We start from the raw sequence: 22,431 nt of genomic DNA, 5'->3' as shown, positions 1-22,431 counted from the left end.
TCACACACTGCTGATGCTTTTTATGGCAAAGCAAACTTGTTCGTTGTGTCCTGGGGAAACTTGGGCATTGATGGTTCTAGCTCAATTGCAGGTTATCAGTTTGGGATATAACCCACTCCCCCCCCCAGCCTGCAGAGATCAATTTTGAGTTGAGCAAGAGGAAAAACCTAGGTTTGACTTTGCATACAAACACTTCTGGGTGCTGGTCACTACTGGTGAAACAATTTCCCAACAGACTTCAGCTCCCATTAGCAGCACATGCAGCAAACACTGATCACAATGTTGTGGGCTTCTTTATAGTCTATGCCTAACTTTTCCTTTTTCTCATTTTTCTGCCCCAGAGAACTACCTGCTTAGCCTGGATGGGGTCCCAGGGGCTGATGTTACTATCAGTTAGCTCTGAAGTACCATGAGAAAGAAGTTTAATGTTAGAAGGAGAATCTGATGAGCTTTGCAGGATGCAGCTGTGAGCATTTTGGGGTGATCCTTTACAGTCTGCACATTGAATTAAGACCTAATTCATGGACTGTGCAAGCAATTGCTATGGATGCTCCAAACAAATAGCACTTTCTTTTGTGCCCGCCTGGCTGGTGCCTCTTCCCAGCTGGAGCCGGTCAGGGTTTCTCATTGGGCACAAGGAGAAAAGCTTTGCTCTACGAACCACACAGTAAAAAGGAGATTAACTACAAAGCAGAGCTGTTGAGTGGAGCAGCAAGGACCTTGTCTGGTACCTGCAGGAGGGGCTGAGGAGGTGGGGGGGGGGTTGTTCTGACTGCTTGGGCTCATCACTGCTCATCCAACAACTGCTGCAGAAGTAGGTCTGGCCATGTCCCCTGGGGAAGGTGCTGCTCCCCCACTGCTCGCTGGACAGCACAGCCCCACGTGCTCTGTCCCCAGGGGCAGCCAGGACAGGGCTGACCTCCAGCCCTTTGCCTTTTCCTGCCCAGGGGAGCATGAGAACATCCCAGGGGCCTGTTGGTTCCCAGCCTGCAGGAGGGCTTGGCTTGGAGCAGCGGGTCCCATAAGGAATGGGCTCAGCAGCAGATGGGTGAGCTCAGTCACATTTACCAGCAAGTGGTGGCTTAGTGTGAGAACATTTGACAAAGGGGCAGCTGTGGTGGGAGCCAGGGAAGGCTCCTGTAACCCCTGAGCTCCCTGTGAGGGGAAGGCAGTGGTTGTACACGTTTCTTGTTTGCCAGCTGATAAGAGAACACAGATTCCTTTCCTCTGGAAACATAACTGAGGAGCAGGCACCACAGGCTGGTCCTCACTTCCTGGCAAGCAGGTTTGGTGGCTGGAGCTCCTTGCCCTGCACATCCCAGGGGTCAGGTGAGTTGGTCCCATAGGGAGTGCACATCCTGGCCTGGGAACTTCTCGGCAGCCTGAGAATTCTGCCTGTGGCAGGGTTTCCTCTGCAGTGGATTTGCTGGCTGCAGGGAATTGGGAAAGGTTCAAGTTTGAAGCTTCATCTTCCTCTACTAGGACTAAGATGAGCCTTTAAGCAGCTTATGAACCTGGCATATGAGCTCATGGATTCAGCAGGGAGCAGCAGCCTGCCAGAACAGATGAACATTATCAGCACATGGTTTGCTGGATCCCACCATGCCCTTTGTGCTATGGCTGATGTCTGAAAGAGGAAAAGCTCCCCTTCTCCCTGAGAAAAGTCCTAACCTTGCTGCTTGATGGTGGGCAGTGCAAGGAGAAGTCATCTGGGATGACACAGCTGATTTCCCCACAGTCCATGTGATGCTTGTTCCATCGTCACCAGTCCGTATGTCACTGACTCATTTTTCTCAGCTATGTGTCATGAAAACAAACATTCTCTGCAACAGCAGTAGGACCAGAAGCGGTGTAAAGCCCAAGCAGTGTTGGGCATCTCAGCAGTCGTGTAATTCCCTGGGCTTCACACACCAGGTTTGCCCGCTCAGGTCAGGAATTGCCAACATTGCTGATCTGAACTGCCTTAAGGCATTATTTGGCTTTTTGGACCCCTGTCTCTGGTGGTAGTTGCTTTGATTTCCCATCCTGTGTGTGCCAGGAGCTGCATCCACAATCTTCTCTCGGAACGATGGAGAGTTTTCAAGCAAGAGTGGGGCACCTCTCTGCCACTGGGTATGTAGTGACTGCTTTAATCCCTCTTCTTCCCTCTGCCTTGACAGCTGTTGAATGGCCTTTTCCCCTGAAAAGCCTCCTTTCGTAGTCAAAATCACCCCCCATAGGATAGTCCCCAGGGTTTGCCTGGCTGGGTTTAATCCTGGGGAGAGGCTCCTTCTCCCCACCAAGTTTTCTGGTCTCTGGAGAATCAGTCCAGATGGGAGACCTGAGAAATCATATTTCTTCCCACATGCTTGTTTTCGTTAGACATTTAAATAGCTTTGTGGGACATTTCATCCCATCTGCAGTGGCCAAATTCACATCCTTGGAGATTTCCTCTGGCACTGGAGCTTCAGTGTGAAACTGTTTTCTCTGATCAGTTCTGCATTCATTACATTTAAATCTGCAGATTTTGGGCTGGTCTCCATTTAAGAGGCATGGAGATCAGGAACTGCCATTCAACTGCTTCTTATCCGTTGAACACCTTGTAATTATAGAGCTGGTTGAACAATTTCCACAGCAGCCAGAAGCCTCCCATTTCTCCCTCCTGCATCCTCTAAATAACAACTAAAGCCATTCTGAGCCACTGGCACTGAGCTGACCTCTCTGAATTACTTTATTATGATTTTCACAGAATAATTCAATGCTTTCCTGTGCTTGCATTAGAGGAGGAGCAGTCACATTGTACTTGGTATTGAATCTTTCAAGAAATACCTTGAACTCCCCTGTCCTGCATGCTTTCAGGGAAGATCTCTGTCCCAGCTACTCAGGTTAGCAAAGGAGTGAGACCAGAGGTACCTGGAAAAGGACATTATGAAGATCCATGTGTGATCATCTCAAGAAAGCCCCCAGTTAATGTGTTTCCATACTTCCCTCTGTTTGTTTTACAGCATGAGAGCCCGTGTCTACTGTGAAGACTTTCTGTTCCCAAAGGTGTGCAGGACTGTCTCAGACCTATGGTCAGTTTACACCAAGCCTGTCCCAGCAAACAGCAGAGAGGTGTGGACTTTGTTCCTGCAGTGTTTCTGTGTCACAGCAGTGATAGGAGGCCTCTTTTACAACTGGATGTTTGCTTCCCTGGAGTACTCCTGGCATCTCTCCATTAAAATGGCCATCTTCTTCAGTCTGCTCCTTCTCCTGGCCCTTTTCTTGGTGCATCCTGCACGTTGTGTCTTCAGTATCATTATGCCTACATTAGGTACCAAACAAGGCCGGAAGCTCCTTTTATCAACCTGCGTCATGATAGTAGTGGTTAACATAACACCCAACATCATAAGCAACATTAAAACCATACTGCAAGTTATTAAATGCATCTGTAAGAATTCCTCTGAGAGCCTTTTGAACTCAACTGCTCTGCTAGAGACAGCAACCTGGGAGTTTGGGGATGCAATCCAAGAAACTGTTCATTCCATTCGTATTTATAAGCCTATGAATGGACATTTTCAGTTTTCATTGCTGAAGAACAGCTCCTCGAGTTACCAACAAATGCATCTTGCTGGTGAGAAAATTGGGAGGGACTTTTTGGCTGTTGAGGTACTGGTCAAATATGCTGTACAAGTGGGCAACAAGGTGGTTGCTGGTTTCTCCATGCTCTGTCTCTGTTTTCAGTCCAGCTGCTATTTGAAAAATTACCTCACCAACCTCCGCTTTGACAATTTTTACATCACCAAGAAGCTGGAGCGTTTAGCTGTGGACAGAAAAGCAGCTCATCTGCTTGTGGGCTCATCCAAACCCCTCATTCGACCAACAGGCTTGAAGCTGTCCCGGGAAGAAGTGATGCTGTGCCTTGTGCAAGCCATGCTCCTCACCGTGGCCCTGATGCTGATCCTGGCGGTCATGGCCATGGACCACTTTGCATTCAGCATGGCAGACACTGCAGTGAGAAAGGCAGCTCAGTTCTCCATGGTGCCTGTTGCTCTCAACATCAAATACAGTGTAAGTGCCGGGGTCCCTTGCCCTTCACTGTACTGGGACCCTGCTGTGCGTCACATCATAGGAGGCAGCAATAGGGATTGCAGTCTTTGTAGCCTTATTTGCACTATACTTACTTCCCTTCCCAGCAAGCAGCTAGACTAGCAATGAAACAGGCTTGGGGGAGAGGAAGTGGAGGCATAACCTCAGTTGCTCCTTCCAGCACATCTAATAGTAGCTCCAAATTACAGCCCCTTGAGAGAAAGAAGAGGAGCAAATTGTACCTCATGCTGCAAAGGCACTGCTAGCATGTGACAGTCAGATATGTTCTTTATCTCTTATCCACCCTAGGCAAGGTGGAGGAATGGGTGACCCTACAGCACTGTTGTCCCCATGGCAGAGTGAGTGTAAGGAATGGAGAAGCAGATGAATACACATCTGGGTTGTGAGGATGTCTCCTTATCAAACTGCACTAACTGATCTTCAAAGAGACAGCCCTGTTCACTGGCTTTGTTGTCTTTTTCACAAACCTGCCCAGTTTCTATTTTAATATCCTTTAGCTGGGCTAGTTCTGCTTTAGTTTGTTAGTTTTTCTCTTCTACCATGCAGCCTGGCTCCCTCCCCGCCCCCAGGGTTTCATAGTGCAGATAGCTGCTTATGATGAATTTACAGTAAAATAATCAGGGCTTAGAAGAAAACCTCTAATATTCAAATATGCAGCCACTAATCTTGCTGTCTGGATTGTGTTTTTCGTTGTAAATCTCACACAATGAATACCTGTAACAGCAGATAGAAGTGACAGGTAGGGCTGGGTCTCACCATACCAAGTGCTTAGCATGTACACAGCATGCTGTTACTCTCCCTCAGCCTGAAGTGTATATGCATTTCAATGTCCTTCTCTTAATGCACCCAAACAACCTGTAACAGTAATTGCACACCCCCAGGCTGATGTTCTTGTAGTAATCAGTTGATTGGGGTTTGTTCATACCCCACTTAACTTTTAATTCTCTATTTCAGGCTAAAATAAGGTTTGTGCCCTTTCTGTCAAAAATTCTGGGGATTCCTTACCAAGAAACACCACTTCAGGACTTTGAGAGAAGCTACCACCATCACCTGATCTTCAGCTCTGCCCACTGCAGGATCAGTCCCCCGACACCTCCCAACCCCTCTGTGCTGCTCGCCATGGGGCTGCTCTTCTGCATCCTCTATGCCACCGTATTCCTGGAAACCTACGCGCATCGCCTGTGCAGAGCAATTGCAGCCTCCTTCTTTGAGAGCTGGGAGGAGAAGCGAGTGCTTCACCTCTACAGGAAGCTGTCCAGGAAGCATCAGGAGGAGCAAAACAAGGAGAGAAACTAAGGGTACTTTTGGGAATACAGGGGATGCCTGAGAACTGTGGCAGTGGCGGGGCACAGGCTTCTGCCATGGGATTATGCATTTAAATTCACAGAGGCAGTGTTTGGAGTCGGGGGAAAACTATTTGCCAAAAAGAAGGCAAAATGTCACATTTTGCATTAATTTCAGAAAAATGGGCTCAAAAATTCACTTTTTAATTTTAATCTAGAAGGTCTGGAGCCAGCTGTGGTGGGAGATAACTCATATGACTTTGAGGATATCTGCAGAATTAGGGAAGGCTAGCTGGGTAATATGTGGGAGTTGGGGTGAGGGGGAGCTCATTGACCTCCCCAACCACATCCATACTGGAAGAAGTACACAGTGAGAAAAGAAACTCTTTTGATTTGATTAATTTACCTTTAAGGGAACTTTTCCTTTCAGCTTTTATGCACAGATATCCGGGTACACTGGATAAATATAAGACTTTAGAAAATAGTTTATTCACCTAAGAAAGTGTCATTTCCACCCACTGAAACAAATTCAAGACCAATATGAACGTGAGGTGCACATCCTGGGCATGGGGGGTTGTGGAAATCAGCACATGAGGAGTTTATGGAATCACTTCACAATGGCTCTTTAAATGAAATATAAATAAAATAGCTGGAGAAAGTCAGAAGAGGATGAGAGCAGCCAAAAAGGCTGGTCTGGGTGTCGGTCTGTTTTCCCAAGTAAAAAGTGGCAGGATGAGAGGAAATGGCCTCAGGTTGTGCCAGGGCATGTTTAGATTGGGTATTAGAAAGAATTTTCTCACCAAAGGGGTTGTCAAGCGTTGGAACAACTGCCCAAGGAAATGGAAATGGTGGAAGCACCATCCCTGGAGGTATTTAGAAGATGTGTAGGTGTGGCACTGAGGGACATGGCTTAGTGTTGGACTTGGCAGTGCTGGGTTAACGGTTGGACTTTTCCAATCTAGAATAATTTAGGCCAGCATTATGGAAAACTTCAAAAGTGGTAGATAGAAACTTGACATTTAAGTCAGTGCTTTGCAGGGAACAGGGAAGCAGCAGGACGTGGAGAGCTGGACTTGCCTGAACCGAGATCTAGTTTTACGTGTTGGATTGTTTCAAACTCAGAAGCTGTGGTATTGTAGATGTAAAAATCCATCACTGAAACATGTTCCTTTTGAATGAGAGGCAGAACGGACACCTCTGTAAGGGCAAGAGCCAGAGTAAGGGGAGATACATCAATGCCAGCTTAAAAACAAAGGAGCTTCACAGCTTCATTTCTTCAAAGCATCCCTATTATTTTCCTCTCTTCTCCCATTATGGTCTTCATTAAGGTAATTATTTGATATAATGCATCTCAATGAGACTAAATTACAGAAGTGATGTGGCAGCTGCAGCCACATGCACCAAATTCTCTCAGCCTCTGAGGTACTTGAAACAAAGTAGGTCTGGATTGTATATATATATATATATATATATGTACATATACACACATTTAAGTCATCCCTCTAACAGAACCCTGGTACATTCATCTCCCCAGGTTTCTTAATTCCCATTCTGATGATTAATCCAAGCACCTTTCTGCTGCTACAGCAACTAGTGGGTTTTGTCATGGGGTTTCTCTAGACAGTGCTTTGTGCTTTTCTGTTTGGGGGAAGGAGAAGGATTTCCATGTGACCACTGAGTAGCCAAAATTGTCTGGATCCAGGGGTTAAAATAGCTGGGAGGAGAGCAGAGGAACCCCTTCAGCCAGCAAACCATCCCAGCTGCTTGTTGCCTTCCAACAACCACATCTTTAAAAGAAGCTTTTCCTTTTAAAGCATTATCTTTTTGGCAAGACATTTGCACTAAGCTCTAAGAGAGAGATTTTTTCATGGCTATCAGCATTTTGGGAACCCCCTCCCCACCCAAGGCATGTGTAGATCCTCTCCCTACCTTCTGAGAGAGGTCTTCAGAGGAGACTGGAGCATGGGGACAGGAGGCTGAAAGAGTGAAGTGCTGCGGATAAACATGGGGATGGGTTTTGTTTTAGAGATGGGCCCTCTGGGTTCAAATGGGTGCTTGGAGTGGATGAGATGGATGAAGATGACAAAGTACCAGCCTGAGTGTCCCATTGCATCCTTTGCACAGGCACTGCCCAGCTCCCAGCCAGGGCAGCTGAGCAGTGTGTGAGGCAGCTTCTGAAACACCCATTTTCAGCCTCAAAAATCATATTTATCAGGGAAAACTGACCCTCATCCAGAGCATTTCTCCCTGTCTTCTCTAGAGTTTCCTTCAGCTCCCACTAAATTTTAACTGCTAAAGACTAACCCTGGGAACTTTGCACTTCTAGAGTAAAATTCAGCATCAGGCAAGCCTTGATTAGTGTAATTACATCTGCTTATAAGGATAATGATCAGTGCGAGGTGCTGCCACTCTGCCTCTGGCCCCAGATTTGCAGCCTTCATAACCCGTCACGAGGCAGAGATGTGCTCCCATTTTCATTTTGCAGAAGAGACCAAGAATGAGATTTATAAAGTTCTTGGGTGGGTATCACACCAGTTTCATTGACAGGGAGCTACGGGCAGAGAGCCCTTGTTGCCTGCAGCTAGGGGTCAGTTCTCCTGCCATAGGAGGCAATGGATTGTGCCCCAGGTGCCCCCTGTTTCCTCAGCTTTGTGACCCTAATGTAGGGGGTTTAGCTTTGAAAGCTGTATAGAAATCAGCAAAGGAAGAATTTGGGTTTGGAAGATGAACACTTTGTGAAGTGCTGGTGAGGAGGTGAGTAGCTGAAAAAATTACCTTTCGTCATGGTCATGCTGAGGTTTGTCACTTAGAAAGGAGGGTAATAAACATTGTGAGGTGTTGCACTGTGCTGTGAAGTGTCATCTCCCTACTGCCAGAAGGAAAAAGCCACTTTGATATCTACTATGGTTATTTCAGAGGTGAAGTTGCACTGATGTTAGGATGTGTGCATGCTGAAGGCTGATAAACTTGAATAGCACTGGGAAATCAATGCCTGTGAAAAGGTGTTACCACAACAGTACTGTTGCTTGAGTTGATGTCATTGAATACACGTATGTATCATACAGTTAAGTGATTAATCTGCTTTGAGGAGAAAGGAGATGTTGGAAGCTGTCTCTTTACCACTATGCCACTTAACCCAGAGCCCAGATTTTCATGTGAGAAACTAAACACGGGGAACTGTCACAAATGTGACACTTCAGTGGGAGACCCGTGGAAGAAGAGCTCTGAGTGGTTTCCAGCCTGAGGTACCAGTGAGGAGAGCCATGGGAAAACCACAGGTATGGAGCTAAACCTGAAGAAGTGTGCGGCAGAGATGAGACCCAGGGCAGCCTGTGTGGGGTGAGCAGAGGGGACCTGCCAGCACAGCGGGAAGGAGCCCGATCCCTGCAGTAACTTGCTTTTTCACCTCCCTGGTGGGTGTCAGCAGGAACAGAAGTGGGAAGGGAGGCCCTGAGGAGCGGAGGATGCACTGATGGTCCCTGCTTGTGCAGGAACAGCTTGTGCAGCACATCAGCTATGCTGTCCCTGGTGTCGAATTGGGCTGTGATGTTTTCCCTGGCCAGGGGAGCTGGTAGGAAGCAGCACTGCTGGAAATTGCTTTGTTCTCCTGAAAGGTGTTGTTCCTCAGCAAGATAAAGGTAGGACAAATAGAAAATGTTACCCATTACAGAGTCGTTTTATGCGCTTGAGAGGTAAGCTGCCTTGCCAGAGTTTGCTTAATGATGCAAAAGAGAAATGCTGAAGAGATTTAACCAGCAGACAAAGTTAATTTGTTCACATATTTATATTAAGTACAACTAATTTAAAAGCCTTGTTATTTGCTAAGGGATTTTTCATCCCTCAGAGCCCCTCCATACTCCCACCCTCACCGCTGCTCATCACGGCTCTCATTGCCTTCACTTTGGCTCAGCACCGTGCTCCGTCTCGCAGGCAGGAGGAAGTGGGGAGTGAGGCTTTGCCCTGTGTCGCAAGCCTTGGTGCTGGGTCTGGAGCCCATGGGGCAAGTCCTGCCTGTCCACCTCCTCCGGGAAATCCCAGCTGGGGTGATCCATGGCTTAGATCCGAGGTTTTTCTTCGAAGTGGGTTGAGAAACTGAAATGGCCAAGTTGAGAGGCTGAAAACTTCCTCTTGTGTTAGCTGGAAATATGCCGTTGGTGTTAAGATAATATAATGGGAACTCTGTGAGCTACAGGAAGGAGCAGGTCACAGCCCAGGGCTTGGCTGTGCTGAATCACCTTTTCCTTTTACCAGAGGAAAGAAAACACGGCTCCCTGTGCCCGATGCTGCATGCTCTGCAATACCAGGGCCCCAGCTCAGGTGAGCTCCTGGATATTTGCGTTGGTGCTGAGTAAGGACTCGGAACATTTTGCCACCCCTGTGGGGGACAAACTGTCATTGCCTGGGCATTTCTGTTGGGAAAGGTGAAGGGCACACTGTTTGGTGTGACCCCAGTCATGGCATGACACCCTGGACCTGGACACCAAGCGAGGGCAGCCTCATGTCTCCTGATGCATGTTGTGGCTCTGTGCACTGGTGGAAGGGGAGCAGGAGCAGAGCTAAAGACTGTTGCACCTCTCCCAGGGCTGTGCTCATCATCGGCGGGGTGCTGTACCAAGTGCCTGTTGTTACAGCATTACGAGGTTGACATTTAGATGTCACAGAATATGAAATAACCTGTAATTGCAGCCTAATTATTCTGCCAGGGTTTTGTTCTTTCACATTATTGCATGCAGTGCTTTTGTCTCCCCTCAGTGTTATCACTGCTATTATCCCCCCAGGATACCCCCTCCCCTCAGCACATAATCCACCTTCATCACTGGCTTTGGGAACTGCGTGTTTCTGTCCTTAACCCAGGCTTATGCTACCCTGTGTGCTGTCTTTGGAATGAGAACTTGGATGGGTGGTTCAGGTTAGATGTGATGCCAATGGTGCCCAAGCCAGAAGATGCATCATTTTTCACATCCATCACAGCATCGAGCTTTGCTGGGATGGCAAAGTCTCAGCTTTGGTTACGCAAACCAGTTTCCTCTTACAGCCATTGGTTTCTGCTCTGGGTGGGAGACACAGGAAAGACCAGGGCTCTCAGGGCTTCCGCTTGGTTGTCCTGCCCTGAAAGCCAATGCCTCCACCTGCTCCTCTGACTTCTGGCTTGCATAGGCAGAATTCCTGGTGGATTGGGCTCACTGGAGCAGGCACCAGAGCTTATTGTCAGCAGTGAGAGTTGTGAACCCTGACTCAATACTGTGGGCAATGTCTTGAGGCCTGGAGGGGCCATGGGGTATTCAGGTGATGCCATGGGTGCTGGGCTTGGCTGGAGGGGATGAAGCACTTTGGGCTTCTTCTCCCACGGCTGAATCACTTCCAGGCTCCCACAGCCAACCCAGAGTCAGGGAAGGGAATTCTTTGGCACACAGGATGACAATGTTTGTTTTCACAGGGTTTGGTGCTTGCCTGGCTTTGCTCAAACCAAACACCTGCAGCAATGGGGGCTTAAAAGTGAGGGGAAAGTGGTGCCTCAAAAGCTGCACATAGCATCCTTCCCTATGCTGTTATTCTCTGCAGAGCTGCATAAATCCCCAGCAGTTTGGTTCATTGCATTAAATGAATCCAATGCATGTTACTGCAGAATGATTTTCTGTTACTATTCTGGCTGCGTATTTGAGAGCTCAACGCTTCCAGGAGCTACTGGAACAAAGTCTGAAGGGTGTACCTGTTAAAATGTTAATAGGGGAAGTCCACAAATAAGGTATACTCAAATGACGACTTAACTTGGGATGCTCCTGCCTGTACAAGGCTGGATGTGGGGGACTGAGCTAGCAGCACAGGGAAGCAAACATCCACCACACTTACTTACAGCTCCAAAGAAAAGCAGCCAAATTCCTCCCTTTTTATTAATTCCTCCCTTTTTATTAACAATGTAGCCCTATGACTCAGGGCTGATGCCCTCACACTCTCTGGCATCAGTGAACAGCTGCTGCATCGGTCCATCTGTGCAGTACTTTGATTATTAGATATGTGAAGCCTCAGAGGTATCTCCTTTACATAGGACTAAATGAGCTGCCCAGCAATGCAGAGTGAGAGGGATGAGCTGCAAGAGGAGCACAGGGAGATACTGAAGATGGCATTGAATTCACTGTCACCCAGCCTAGGTACAGTGCTGCTAACCCAGCACAGAGACGCACAGCCACCCCCTCCCAAAAAGTGTGTGATGGATGTCATCAGAGCAGTCCTTACATGGAGGTAGGTGATGGGTATGCCTGTAACAGGCTGGAACATCTGTGCCTGTGAGCACTCAGCTGGCCAGCTCCTGGTGAGAGGCTGCAGGATGACAGAGAGAGAGAAGCAGGGGAATTTGGGCTGTCGGGATGACTAAAGGGGTTGATGCCTGGCTCCTGAAGTGGTGACTGCCAGCTCAAGTAGGTGAAGGCAGCCTAAATAGTACCATTAAACAGATGTTATTTCTTGAAGGATTTTAAAGTGAAAAACAGGGGAAAGTTAGAGCAAAGTGCAGCCTAGAGGGGACTCCAAGTGCAGGGATGGGACCTGTTGTGCATCCCCAGCCCAGGGCTGTAGGGCAGAGCTGTGAGGCTGGCCCTGGTGCAGGCTGCCACTGCAGCCCTATGGAAAGAGAAGAGAATATTGTCCTTTATAACTGACCCAAAGGTGAGTGAAATGTCATGGTAGGGAGTCAAAAACTACAAGGGTTGTCCTCCGTGGAGCTAAATAGAGGCATAAAGTTTCCCAGAGAAAAGGGGAAAGTGTCTGCCACAGCCTGGGGACAAGCTGCTGCTCCCTGGGCCGTGGCAAAAGCCATTTTATCCACCCAGGTTTGTACAGCCCAGGCTGAGGAATTCACCGGTGAAAGGCTGGACTTGAACGACTCAGCATCAGGAGGATCCTTCACATCTTGGATATGCGCCTCAGTGTCTGGGATTAATGGGACACTTCTGCCTCTAGCTGAAATCTAATCTAATGAAAAGACAAGTTTTTCCCTTGTCCTTTCCTCCACTCCACAGGTTAGAGGTTCCTTAGCATTTTATGTCTGCAAACACAATTGCTCTTTCAATTTAAAAATGCTTTTTCTGACAGACTGGAGATGATGGGCAAGCATGGAGCTGGCAGCAAGTTCTGGCTACTGCTGAACATTAGGAAAAGTACTGGATCTCCCAGACTGACCATCACTGGATCTCCTAGACTGACCATGCTATCCCAGCCTCATTGCTGGTAAGATAAGGGATCTCTCAGCCCAGACTGGGTAAGCCTTTCCCCAAAGAAGTGACACTGATGCGTGTCTGTGACAGGGGTGGCTGCAGGGAAGACGGCATGAGGAGGGCGCTGCCTCATGTGTATTGTCCCCCAGAAAAGGTAATTGTCCTGGGTAACTGTCCTCTGCCCCAGCCCAAGGGAAACAGGAACGACCATGGGTCTCCGTGGCATCACCTGGTCTCATCCTCCTGCGGATGAGGAAGGATGGACCCCTCATCTTTATCTCTCCTTGCCAGGGAGGAACTGTGCAGCCTGTGGCTCAGCTGGGGACACAAGGCACCCACAGTCCTTGGTGCTCTCAGCCCCTGCGGCTCTCTCAGCCCGCTACCCCCGGCTCCTGCCTGGGCTCCTTCCTCCACCTCTTCAGCTCAGGGATGCGCTAGGACCCTGCGGGAGCAGGCGGGTGCTGCAGGCGGGAGGCGGATGGGGGGTCTCGGGATCTGGGGGGTTCTGAGCGGTCCCTGGTGGTGCCTGCGGCTGGGAGGTCCTGGACACCCCGGGGGTCCCGGGGATTGGGGAGGTCCTGTTCGCTCCCCGCCCCTCCCGGCCGAGGGGGGGGGGGGTGTCTGCAGGAGAGGGGGTGCAAGGAACCGGGCGGCTGCGAGACTTGGGGTGAATCGTAGGATAAAAGGGAGGGAGGAGCCTGGGCGGGCACCAAGACCGGGAGGGGCGGGGGGGGCAGCGGCTCCCATCCCGGTCCCTGCCGCAGGTTGCGCTGAGCTCCGCCAGGGAAGACTTTGGGAGCTGATGGAGAACGGCTCAGCCAGCCCAGGAGCCGCACTGGGCGGCAGCGGCAATGAGACGCTGGGCAGGATGCCCCGGCAGCCCCTGGAGCTGCAGGTGGTCACCATCCTGCTGGTGCTGATCATCTGCGGGGTGGGCATCACAGGCAACGTGATGGTGGTGCTGGTGGTGCTGCGAACCAAGGACATGGTGACCCCCACCAACTGCTACCTGGTGAGCCTGGCGGTGGCCGACCTCATCGTGCTGCTGGCAGCTGGGCTGCCCAACATTTCGGAAGTGGTGGCTTCTTGGGTGTACGGTTACGCCGGCTGCCTCTGCATCACCTATTTACAGTACTTGGGCATCAACATCTCTGCCTGGTCCATCACCGCCTTCACGGTTGAGCGTTACATCGCAATCTGCCATGCCATCAAAGCGCAGCTCCTGTGCACCGTGTCCCGTGCCAAACGCATCATCTCCTCGCTGTGGCTCTTCACCTCTGCCTATTGCCTCATGTGGTTCTTCCTGGTGGACACAACCCAGGTCACCTTCTCAGATGGGGCACAAGTCAGCTGTGGCTATCGGGTCTCCAGGAGCCTTTACATGCCCATTTACTTCTTGGATTTTGCTGTCTTCTACATCATCCCACTGGGGCTGGCAACTGTCCTCTACAGCCTCATTGCCCGCATCCTCTTCATGAGCCCCCTGCCCACCAGCCTGCAGCACTCCTGCCCAGGCTCCATGCATGTGGGCAGCTCCCTCAAGCCCTCCTGCTGGGGCAACAGGGGGCCTCTGAGCTCCCGCAAGCAGGTAGGTGCTCCCTGCTGGGCTGGGGCACACTGGGCTGCATGGGGCTCAGTGCTTTGAGCAGCATTCTGGCAGGGAATGGGGTGTCCCGATGTTTTGTTTCCCTTTGTGGGGAAAGTGGGGAGGATTGGTTTGTTGCACAGAAGCATCCCCAAACCCAGCTGGGGTCTGGCAGCACAGATGGGCTCCCTTTGCTTTGGCTGGGCTTGGAGGTAGGACAGGGCTCCAGCATCACTTAGGAGAGGCAGGAGTGCAGGAATGTTTGCTGGCTAATCAATTGCTGATTGCCTCCCCAGGGAGGGGAGTGATGGGTCACATTATGCCAGTGGGACTTACCTGTTAGACAGAGTCCTGGGCAGGCAACCTCAGATTTAGAGGGCAAAGGGAAGGAAGAGCTGACACAAGCCCAGGCCTGGTTGGGGAAGGCACCTTGGTGTCACAGTGGTGTGTTTGCCTCTCAGTGACTCCTCTGTCATTCAGCTGTCAGCTCACCCACCACTTCCTTCTCTTTTCACCTCCTTCTGCCCTTGTTCTTCCTCTGCCCTCGTCTCTCCTCTTTCTCTGTCCACATGGACAGAGACTTGCCCCGTCTCTTTTGGACAGGTCCGTGTCTAGACATGGGACACTCTTGCCTGCTAGCTGGCTGCTTGGAGAAGGCCATCCCATTCTAGTTTCAGACTCTGAGTAGGCAGAAACATAGTTCATTTTAAGGGAAAGGACTAAATCTGGGAATCTGGCTTGAATTCTTGAAATCATCAGTTCTGTTGTGATTTCCAGACTGCCTGAAACAGGCTTCAGCCTGTCCTAAAGTCCTCATGTATCCAACTCAGTATCTCATTGCCTGACTTGTACAGGAACCTCCCTTCTCCAGGAGAAAAGATTCAGAGTCATGGAGAGGAAGCAAGCAGCCCAGAGAACTTGTATTTCTTCATAAACTTGTAACTCTTTCCAGTTCAGCTTTTTCTCCTTTTGCTCCAGCACGGAAAGGTTTAAAGCAAGTCCTGACTTCTGCAAAAGCATTTGCAGAATACTATAGGGGTGCTGTCTGCTGCGGGAGCCTCAGGCAGGGTGTTTGGCAGTGAGGTCTCTGGATGCTACAAGGCAGTACCTATAGGCACGGGTGGATGGACCTCTCCTTCCAGAGCAGCTACTGCTATGGCTCCATCACTGGTGCCTCTAAAACTCAGAACTCCTGAGCAGGACAATGCAAAGTGTGAGTTTTGCTGTATTTATCACCTGTAGGAGAAAGGGTCCCAGACTCAAACCCAGCCACCTCCAAGCACGTATTTCACCTGCCAGAGAGGGACCACTAGAGGGAGCGGGATTCCTAATAAAAAGGATGCTGCGGCTCGGGTTGATGGTGCTTGGACTAGGAAAGGTGACACTGGCTGGGGAGGAGTGTCTGTGGCCTCCTGGACAGGGGAAAGACTGGATACTGCGCTGGGAGAGGGGATGGGTTGGAAGGGCTGTGCGGGGATGCAAGATGCTGATCCTCTTGTATGGAGTGAGAAGGATGCTCACAGTGGGTTTGCTCTAGCAGTTACACTGGGCTTGGCCTGTGGAGGTGGAAGGTGAGCTGTCCTGTAGCTTTGGCATAGGGACCCAGGATATGTTTGGGGGTCTGTGCACCAGATACCCTTGGCCATCCAGCAACAACACTGGTTTATGTGTTCAAAAATGGTTTTCAGCTAAATATCAACTGTTCTAGTAAAAGAAATCCTCTTACTACAAACTCTTGTCTTGCTTCTACCCACAGCCCCTTTACAGCTGTTGTGTGCACACTATGTACAACAGAATTGTTGTAAAACACTTGTCAGAAAGACTGCTGTCCCTGAGATGGTGCTCCCCTGAGGGATGCTTTGAGGCTACAGCAAAGCTCTGGCTTTTGGGGGCCAAAGCTGGTTTTAGGGGGCCATCATTCAGGACTACTCCAGTTAAGGATGAATGTCCCAAACTCTTTTGATTGATGATTAGGTTCATTTTGCATGTGAACACCGGAAGTAAGGTCAGAGCACCTCAAATGCACTATAGTTACTTGCCTCAGCAATGTAGGCTGAGGAAAGACACAGGGGCAGGTTTTGGCCACGGATGCAGACAACGCTGGAGATTTCTTTCCCCACAGTGGATGTATGGGAGTGAGTCTGGAATAGACTGCTAGGTTTTATCCAGAGGAGACATCCTGTGTCAACACAGCTTTGTGAAGTTGCATCCAGGAGAGCATGGTCCATATGAATGGTTGGCTTGAAAAGGCAAATTTCAATCCTACAGCAAGCTCAGGGCAGGGTTGCCTGTTCCAGCCTGTGGGCTGCACGCAGCATCCTCAGGGAGCACTGAAGGCATTTAGTGAGATGGAGGTAATAAGTCCTCATGGTGCTCTTTCCAGACGGTTTTCCCTCCCAAGATAAAGGCAGCTTTTTCATTGGGCTGCAGATTGTGTAGCAGGAAACACTCTTTAGATGACAGCACTTTGTGGTCATCTATGGCATGGAGGAAGGTGTTGGGAGCTTGCTTGAGTGGGAGCTGTGTGAGCTGGCATTTGCATAACCACCAGCCAAAAAGCAGGGCAGTTATGGCTAAAAAGCAGATGAATCACTGGTTCTTTTCCAGACATTTCTCTTGATCTCAGAAGGGACTGGAATGAACTTACTTTTCAGCCTTATTAGGATACACTCCCCCTGGTATTGTCATTTGAATGCAGAGTTCACATCACTCTTCACAAACAAGGCAGAGTTACAACAGCCCAAAAGCCAAAGATGTTTCAGTCTAGGAGGCAGCACATGAACATTATTGATGTGTTAGCTTTAAAGGAGAATCTCAGCCATACAGAAACCTGCCAGAGAGCAGAGCTAGGGGTATAAAAGCTCAGGGAACATGGATCCCATCCATAAGCACTGCTCATGTGGCATATGCTGGTGAAGCAAAATCTGTTCCTTCCTGGGCTGAGTTGGTATCAGGAGCTCTCTGTTCCCAGGTCTTGCAATGCAGACCACAGCAGACATGGTGCAGTCTTAGCAAAAGCCTCAGCACTCACTGTATCACTGCAAGATCTTCTTCTGGGTAGTGCCCTCACATTCCTATTAAGCCACACGCAGCAAAACTCTTCTATTTTGGCCTCAGCTTGATAACAGTCCCTTTCGTGTAGGGGAAGTTTTGTTGCCATTACCAACCACCCCTGATTTCTGCTCACAGCATTAAAGGAAGGCATAGTTGCTTGTGATGAAGTAAAAAAAAAGGCAGTCCAAGAAAATCTGAGAGACTGTGAATGTGATCTAACTGCTTATTTCCATATCAAGAACTATAGTTATTGCACAACTCCCCCTCTGAGTCTTGAAACGCCACTGCCTTAATATGCTTGCAGCATCAGTGTTTACTCATACTTTCCTCCTTGGGGACATGTGTATTCTATAAGTATTTGTTGGAGGATGGGTGTCACCTGGCAGAAATAGCTGTTGAAATTATTAGGATCACTGGAGTTTCTGCACAAAACCCCATATTCTTAAACCAGGTTGACTTGATCCAAGGGCAATTACGGCTCACTTCTAAATTATCAGTGTATTCTTATATGTTAATGTAGTATTTCCCTAGTGTGCTGCAAATTAAAATAACCCACACCAATTAGCTAAGTAACTTCCATACCAGCACAAGTAGGAATCTGTCTAAGATTCCAGACAGTCTCCTCTGTTCCCAGTGCTACTCTGCACTAGAAGTTTGTTACCTGGAACAGTAGGAAACCAGGAGATCCTGGGCAGGGAGTTGAGATATCTCGAATGGCACCCCAAAACTTAGGTCCCCACTTTTTGGACAAGTTTCCACCCAAAACTAGGACATTTCCGCCGTTGATTTATTGTTATGTACAATTTTCAGGTTTTCTTTCTGGTCTAGAAATTCCCATTATTAACCCCTAATGGGGGGTAATACATTACAGCCCATCGAAACCCATTTCAGGCTGGTGGATACTTGTCCTAAAGAGCTGTAAAGGCTCTTCAATGGCAGATGAAAACCTATAGTTTAAGAGGTTTATTTATGCAAGACTTTTTCATGGACAGAATGGATTTACAGAGGAATAGCCTAATGGTTCAGATGCTTATTTAAAGTGCTTAAAGAGAGATGCAAGTAATGTGTAGGCTGAATTAGCTGTCTGCACCATTTCTCCGGGTGGCAAAGCTCTGCTGAAGATTTAGCACCATCTGACTATTTCTCTTTTTGTACATCCCCATCATCAAGGTGACCAAGATGCTGGCTGTCGTGGTGGTCCTCTTTGCCCTTCTGTGGATGCCTTATCGCACACTAGTGGTGGTGAACTCCTTCACAGACCCTCCGTACCTGAACATCTGGTTACTTCTCTTCTGCCGCCTGTGCATCTACCTGAACAGTGCGATCAACCCCATCATCTACAACCTCATGTCACAGAAGTTCAGGGCTGCCTTTAGGAAGTTATGCAAGTGTGAAGCAAAGAGTGCTGAGAACCCTGTGCCATACCCCACACCCGTGTACTACAGTGTTACAAAGGACCATTCCCATGATAGCTCCGATCACAGCGCTAAACAAGAAGATCTGAGCATTCTCCCTGCACCTGCAAAGGAGAACAAACCTGACAAATAAATCCTGGGACCCTTAAACAGTGCAGGCAGTGGGAGCTCTGCAGCTGTATGAATTGTGTTGGGAAAGTGCAGACAGAAACAGCTTTGGCATTGCAGAAAGCTTAATTTAATACCTCTCTATGGGGCATTTGACAAAACAGATTCTTAGAGGCAAACTAATCTGTTATTTCTTAACACTAATCTATTCTTGCTTGGTGAAGTGTTAGGCATAGGTTAATGTTTAGCATCTTTATGTATTTGGAGTTAAGTATAGCAGTGCAACAGCATTCTGTGTTAAGTGCAAGCGCAATTGTTTGAGTTGGGCTAGAGTATTGAAAGGAAATAGAATAACAGAATCATAGAATAGTTAGGGTTGGAAAGGACCTCGCTTGCAGGGTCCCACATGACAGCAGACAACATCCCTGTATTCTTCCCAGGCTGCCTGTCCTCGCTTCCACTTTTTATAAGCCTCTTTTTTCCTTCTAATTTTCCTCAGCAGCTCTTTATCCACCCAAGGAGGTCTCCTGGCCCTCCTGCTGCACTTCCTTCTAGTTGGGATGCAACACTCCTGAGCTTGCAGTAGGTGATCCTTGAATATCAGCCAACATTCTTGGGCCCCCCTGCCCTCTAGGGCAATATCCCATGGAACCTTCCTAAGCAGGGTCCTGAAGAGGCCAAAGTCTGCTCTCTTGAAGCCCAGGGCAGTGAGCTTGCTGCGTGCTCTTGGCACTGTCCTGAGGCTCTTGAATTCGACCATCTCATGATGGCTGCAACCAAGGCTGCCCTGGAGCATCATATTTCCTGATGAGCACGAGGTCAAGTATGGCACCTCACCTTCTCGGCTCCTCTATTACTTGCAGAAGGAAAGTTGTCTTCCACACAATCGAGGCACCTCTGGGATTGCTTGTGCCAGGCCGTACCCTCCCTCCAACAGATGTCAGGGTGGTTGAAGTCCCCCATGAGAACAAGGACCGGTGAGCTTGAGGTTGTTCCTATCTACCTATAGAGTGCTTCATCCACAGAGTCCTCTTGATGAGGAGGTCTGTAACAGATCCCCACAGTAGGACTCTGTGGGACACAGTAGGACACTTTGGTGCTTAAATCATCAATAAAATGGGTGAAGCCTGTGCTGGCCACCTCCAGATGTGCCAGGACCGCCTCCTGTGCTCCTTCCCTGTCCCACAAGCAGTCAGTGATCGACCTGAGCAGTGCTCCTGTGCTGCAGTTGGGATGCGTCCATGGGGTTGGGATTCAGCCCTGCTCAGCCGCGTCCTCCAGGCGTGCCCATCTCGGGTGAGCCCGTGCCAGAACCTGCGCCCTACGCACAGCGAAGGCTGCGAGGGCAGCACAAGATGTGGTGCCAGCAGTGTGTGTCCAGGCCTGCCTGCTTCAGGAGGGCCCTGCTACAGCTCCGCACCTTGAACTCTCATGTCCCCATCTGCACTTGCTTCTTTACCCACGTCCTCCTTCATCCTCGGTTCATGCCGAGCTCCACGCAGGCACTTGCTGACTTGGGAACATGGCCATTCTTTGCTAAAAATCTATCCACAAGACATCAATTTGATAGGTGGACCACTCGGCGCATGAAGAACTGGCTGGGTGGCCACACACTACTCTGGATGGCCCCTCTGCTCTGCTCTCTGCTGAGCTATACTGCAGAGCTCTCCTGAGGAGAGCTACAGCTGCTGCTCTGAGGAGAGCAGCATTTGTCAGAGCAAAGCGGTGCTGGAACGTTGCCTGTTTGAACGGGACCTCTGCAAACACACTCCAAGTCTGTTCAGAGAGGAGACCCTGCTTATTCCTCCAGGAGGCGCTGCTTATGTCCTACACCTGGGTCGGAGCAATCCCAGGCACAGCTACAGCTTGAGCAGAGAAGAGATTGAGAGCAGCCCTGCGCAGAAGGACTTGGGGGTACTGGTGGATGAGAAAATGAACATGAGCCGGCTTCAGTGTGCACTCGCAGCCCAGAAAGCAACTGTATCCTGGGCTGCATCAAAAGGAGCGTGACCAGCACGTCGAAGGAGGTGATCCTGCCCCTCTGCTCTGTTCTTGTGAGACCTCACCTGGAGCATTGTGTGCAGTTCTGGTGTCCTCAAGAGAAAACGGACATGGAACTGTTGGAACCAGTCCAGAGAAGGGCCACAAGGATGATCAGGGGACTGGAGCACCTCCCTTATGAAGCTAGGGTGAGAAAGTTGGGGCTGTTCAGGCTGGAGAAGAGAAGGCTGCGTGGAGACCTCAGAGCAGCCTTCCAGTATCTGAAGGGGGGCTCTAGGGTTGCTGGAGAGGGACTCTTCACTAGGGACTATAGTGCTAGGACAAAGGGTAACGGGTTCAAACTTAAACGGGAAGTTTAGATTGGATATAAGGAAGAAATTCTTTACTGTGAGGGTGGTGAGGCCCTGGAATGGGTTGCCCAGGGATGCTGTGAATGCTCCATCCCTGGCGGTGTTCAAGGCCAGGTTGGACGGAGCCTTGGGTGGCAGGGTTTAGTGTGAGGTGTCCCTGCCCATGGCAGGGGGTTGGAACTGAAGGATGGTAAGGTCCTTTCCAACCCTAACTCTTCTAGGATTCTATTCTATGATTCTAACTTGCACGTCCCCGTCTGCACGCACACCTCATGCACGCAGCAGCTCCCCCTGCACCCAGCTGCCACTCTCCTGCTGGCCGCTCCCCCTTCCTGCCGGCTTGCAGGGTCCCACATGACAGCACTGGCAGGTGACCATGGCTCCAGCTGCAGCCGCCAACACCTGGTATCCCAAAGCAGCTCCAGCCACAGACCCTCTTCCCAGCGTGCGGGATGGGGACCGAGGGACTCAGTGGGAGAAAGGGACGGAAGGGGGAAAAGGCTTGGTTTGGGCAGCAGCAGCATCCAAGAGGATGCCGGGCGCAGGCTGCTCCCCGCAGTGACGCGAGCCTGGGCACGCCGTGATTCTGGGGTTCCATGACTGATGCCTTGTACGTGGCCGTGTTTCCCCCAGCTTGAGGAGCAGCCCGAGAAGCTTTGGTCAGCGCTGGCCCGGGCTGTGCCCGATGGCAGCACCAGACCAGGTGCCCTGCAGCCACCAAGTAGTCGGTGTGAGCACCCTCACCTCTGGTGCCTGGCCCGTGCCCATCCCTGCCCACAGCTGCAGAGAGCCTGAAAGAGCCGCTCTGCCAGGGCAGGGAGCCCACGTGAGGACACTTGGGGTGCCCCAGCACCCAGCACCAGCCCCCATGGCCCCTCCAGCCCTGGGAGCTCAGAGCAACTGGAAACCACTTGTCTGCCAAAGCCACGTGTGATCGCAGTGAATACAAAGAGAGACTGGGTCAGGAGAACGTCAAGAAATGTATTTACAAAACAACAAAAAATAAACAAAATAAACGACAAAGAACAACCGTTCTTCTCACAAATGCAACTCTTCTACCTAAAACTACACCTATTCTACCTAAAAGAACAACGCTTATTCCTAAAACTACACCTATTCTACCTAAAAGAACAATGCTTATTCCTAAACCTACACCTATTCTACCTAAAAGAACAATGCTTATTCCTAAACCTACACCTATTCTACCTAAAAGAACAATGCTTATTCCTAAACCTACACCTATTCTACCTAAAAGAACAATGCTTATTCCTAAACCTACACCTATTCTACCTAAACCTACAAGTCCTATGTGAAAAACGAACAATCTTCTTAAAACAGCAACAATCTTGAACGAAA

General features: G+C 49.6%; 2 protein-coding genes and 1 long non-coding RNA gene across 3 annotated transcripts; all 3 read left to right on the top strand.

The window, feature by feature from the left end:
- The first annotated feature begins 373 nt into the window (after window positions 1–373).
- Window positions 374–6,105, top strand: OCSTAMP (osteoclast stimulatory transmembrane protein). Its single transcript, XM_061441345.1, has 3 exons — window positions 374–2,112; window positions 2,985–4,029; window positions 5,023–6,105. Exons 1-3 carry the CDS (start codon window positions 2,069–2,071, stop codon window positions 5,362–5,364), a joined length of 1,431 nt encoding a protein of 476 aa, XP_061297329.1. The 5' UTR covers window positions 374–2,068; the 3' UTR covers window positions 5,365–6,105.
- A 51-nt stretch (window positions 6,106–6,156) lies between these two features.
- LOC133262306 (uncharacterized) lies at window positions 6,157–12,932 on the top strand. Its single transcript, XR_009741272.1, has 3 exons — window positions 6,157–8,629; window positions 11,398–11,591; window positions 12,854–12,932. It is a non-coding gene; the product is annotated as an uncharacterized LOC133262306 (long non-coding RNA).
- A 292-nt stretch (window positions 12,933–13,224) lies between these two features.
- On the top strand, window positions 13,225–18,902 carry LOC133262305 (thyrotropin-releasing hormone receptor-like). Its single transcript, XM_061441346.1, has 2 exons — window positions 13,225–14,150; window positions 18,372–18,902. Exons 1-2 carry the CDS (start codon window positions 13,365–13,367, stop codon window positions 18,747–18,749), a joined length of 1,164 nt encoding a protein of 387 aa, XP_061297330.1. The 5' UTR covers window positions 13,225–13,364; the 3' UTR covers window positions 18,750–18,902.
- The last annotated feature ends 3,529 nt before the right edge of the window (window positions 18,903–22,431 follow it).

The sequence above is a fragment of the Pezoporus flaviventris genome, unplaced genomic scaffold (assembly GCF_033815535.1).
Source record: "Pezoporus flaviventris isolate CSIRO_AGI_PZ_B2104156 unplaced genomic scaffold, CSIRO_AGI_Pfla_v1 ptg000213l, whole genome shotgun sequence".
NCBI classification, from domain to species: Eukaryota; Metazoa; Chordata; class Aves; order Psittaciformes; family Psittacidae; genus Pezoporus; species Pezoporus flaviventris.
The sequence above is the reverse complement of the archived record's forward strand: the minus strand, read 5'-3'. Positions and strand labels throughout refer to the sequence as shown.

Excerpts from the sequence above, each read along its gene's own strand:
- LOC133262305 (XM_061441346.1), top strand. The coding sequence starts at position 13,365 with ATGGAGAACGGCTCAGCCAGCCCAGGAGCCGCACTGGGCGGCAGCGGC. Across the intron at positions 14,151-18,371 it reads CTCTGAGCTCCCGCAAGCAG|GTGACCAAGATGCTGGCTGT; the intron begins GTAGGTGCTCCC and ends CCCATCATCAAG.
- OCSTAMP (XM_061441345.1), top strand. The coding sequence starts at position 2,069 with ATGGAGAGTTTTCAAGCAAGAGTGGGGCACCTCTCTGCCACTGG. Across the intron at positions 2,113-2,984 it reads GGGCACCTCTCTGCCACTGG|CATGAGAGCCCGTGTCTACT; the intron begins GTATGTAGTGAC and ends TTTGTTTTACAG. Across the intron at positions 4,030-5,022 it reads CTCTCAACATCAAATACAGT|GCTAAAATAAGGTTTGTGCC; the intron begins GTAAGTGCCGGG and ends TCTCTATTTCAG.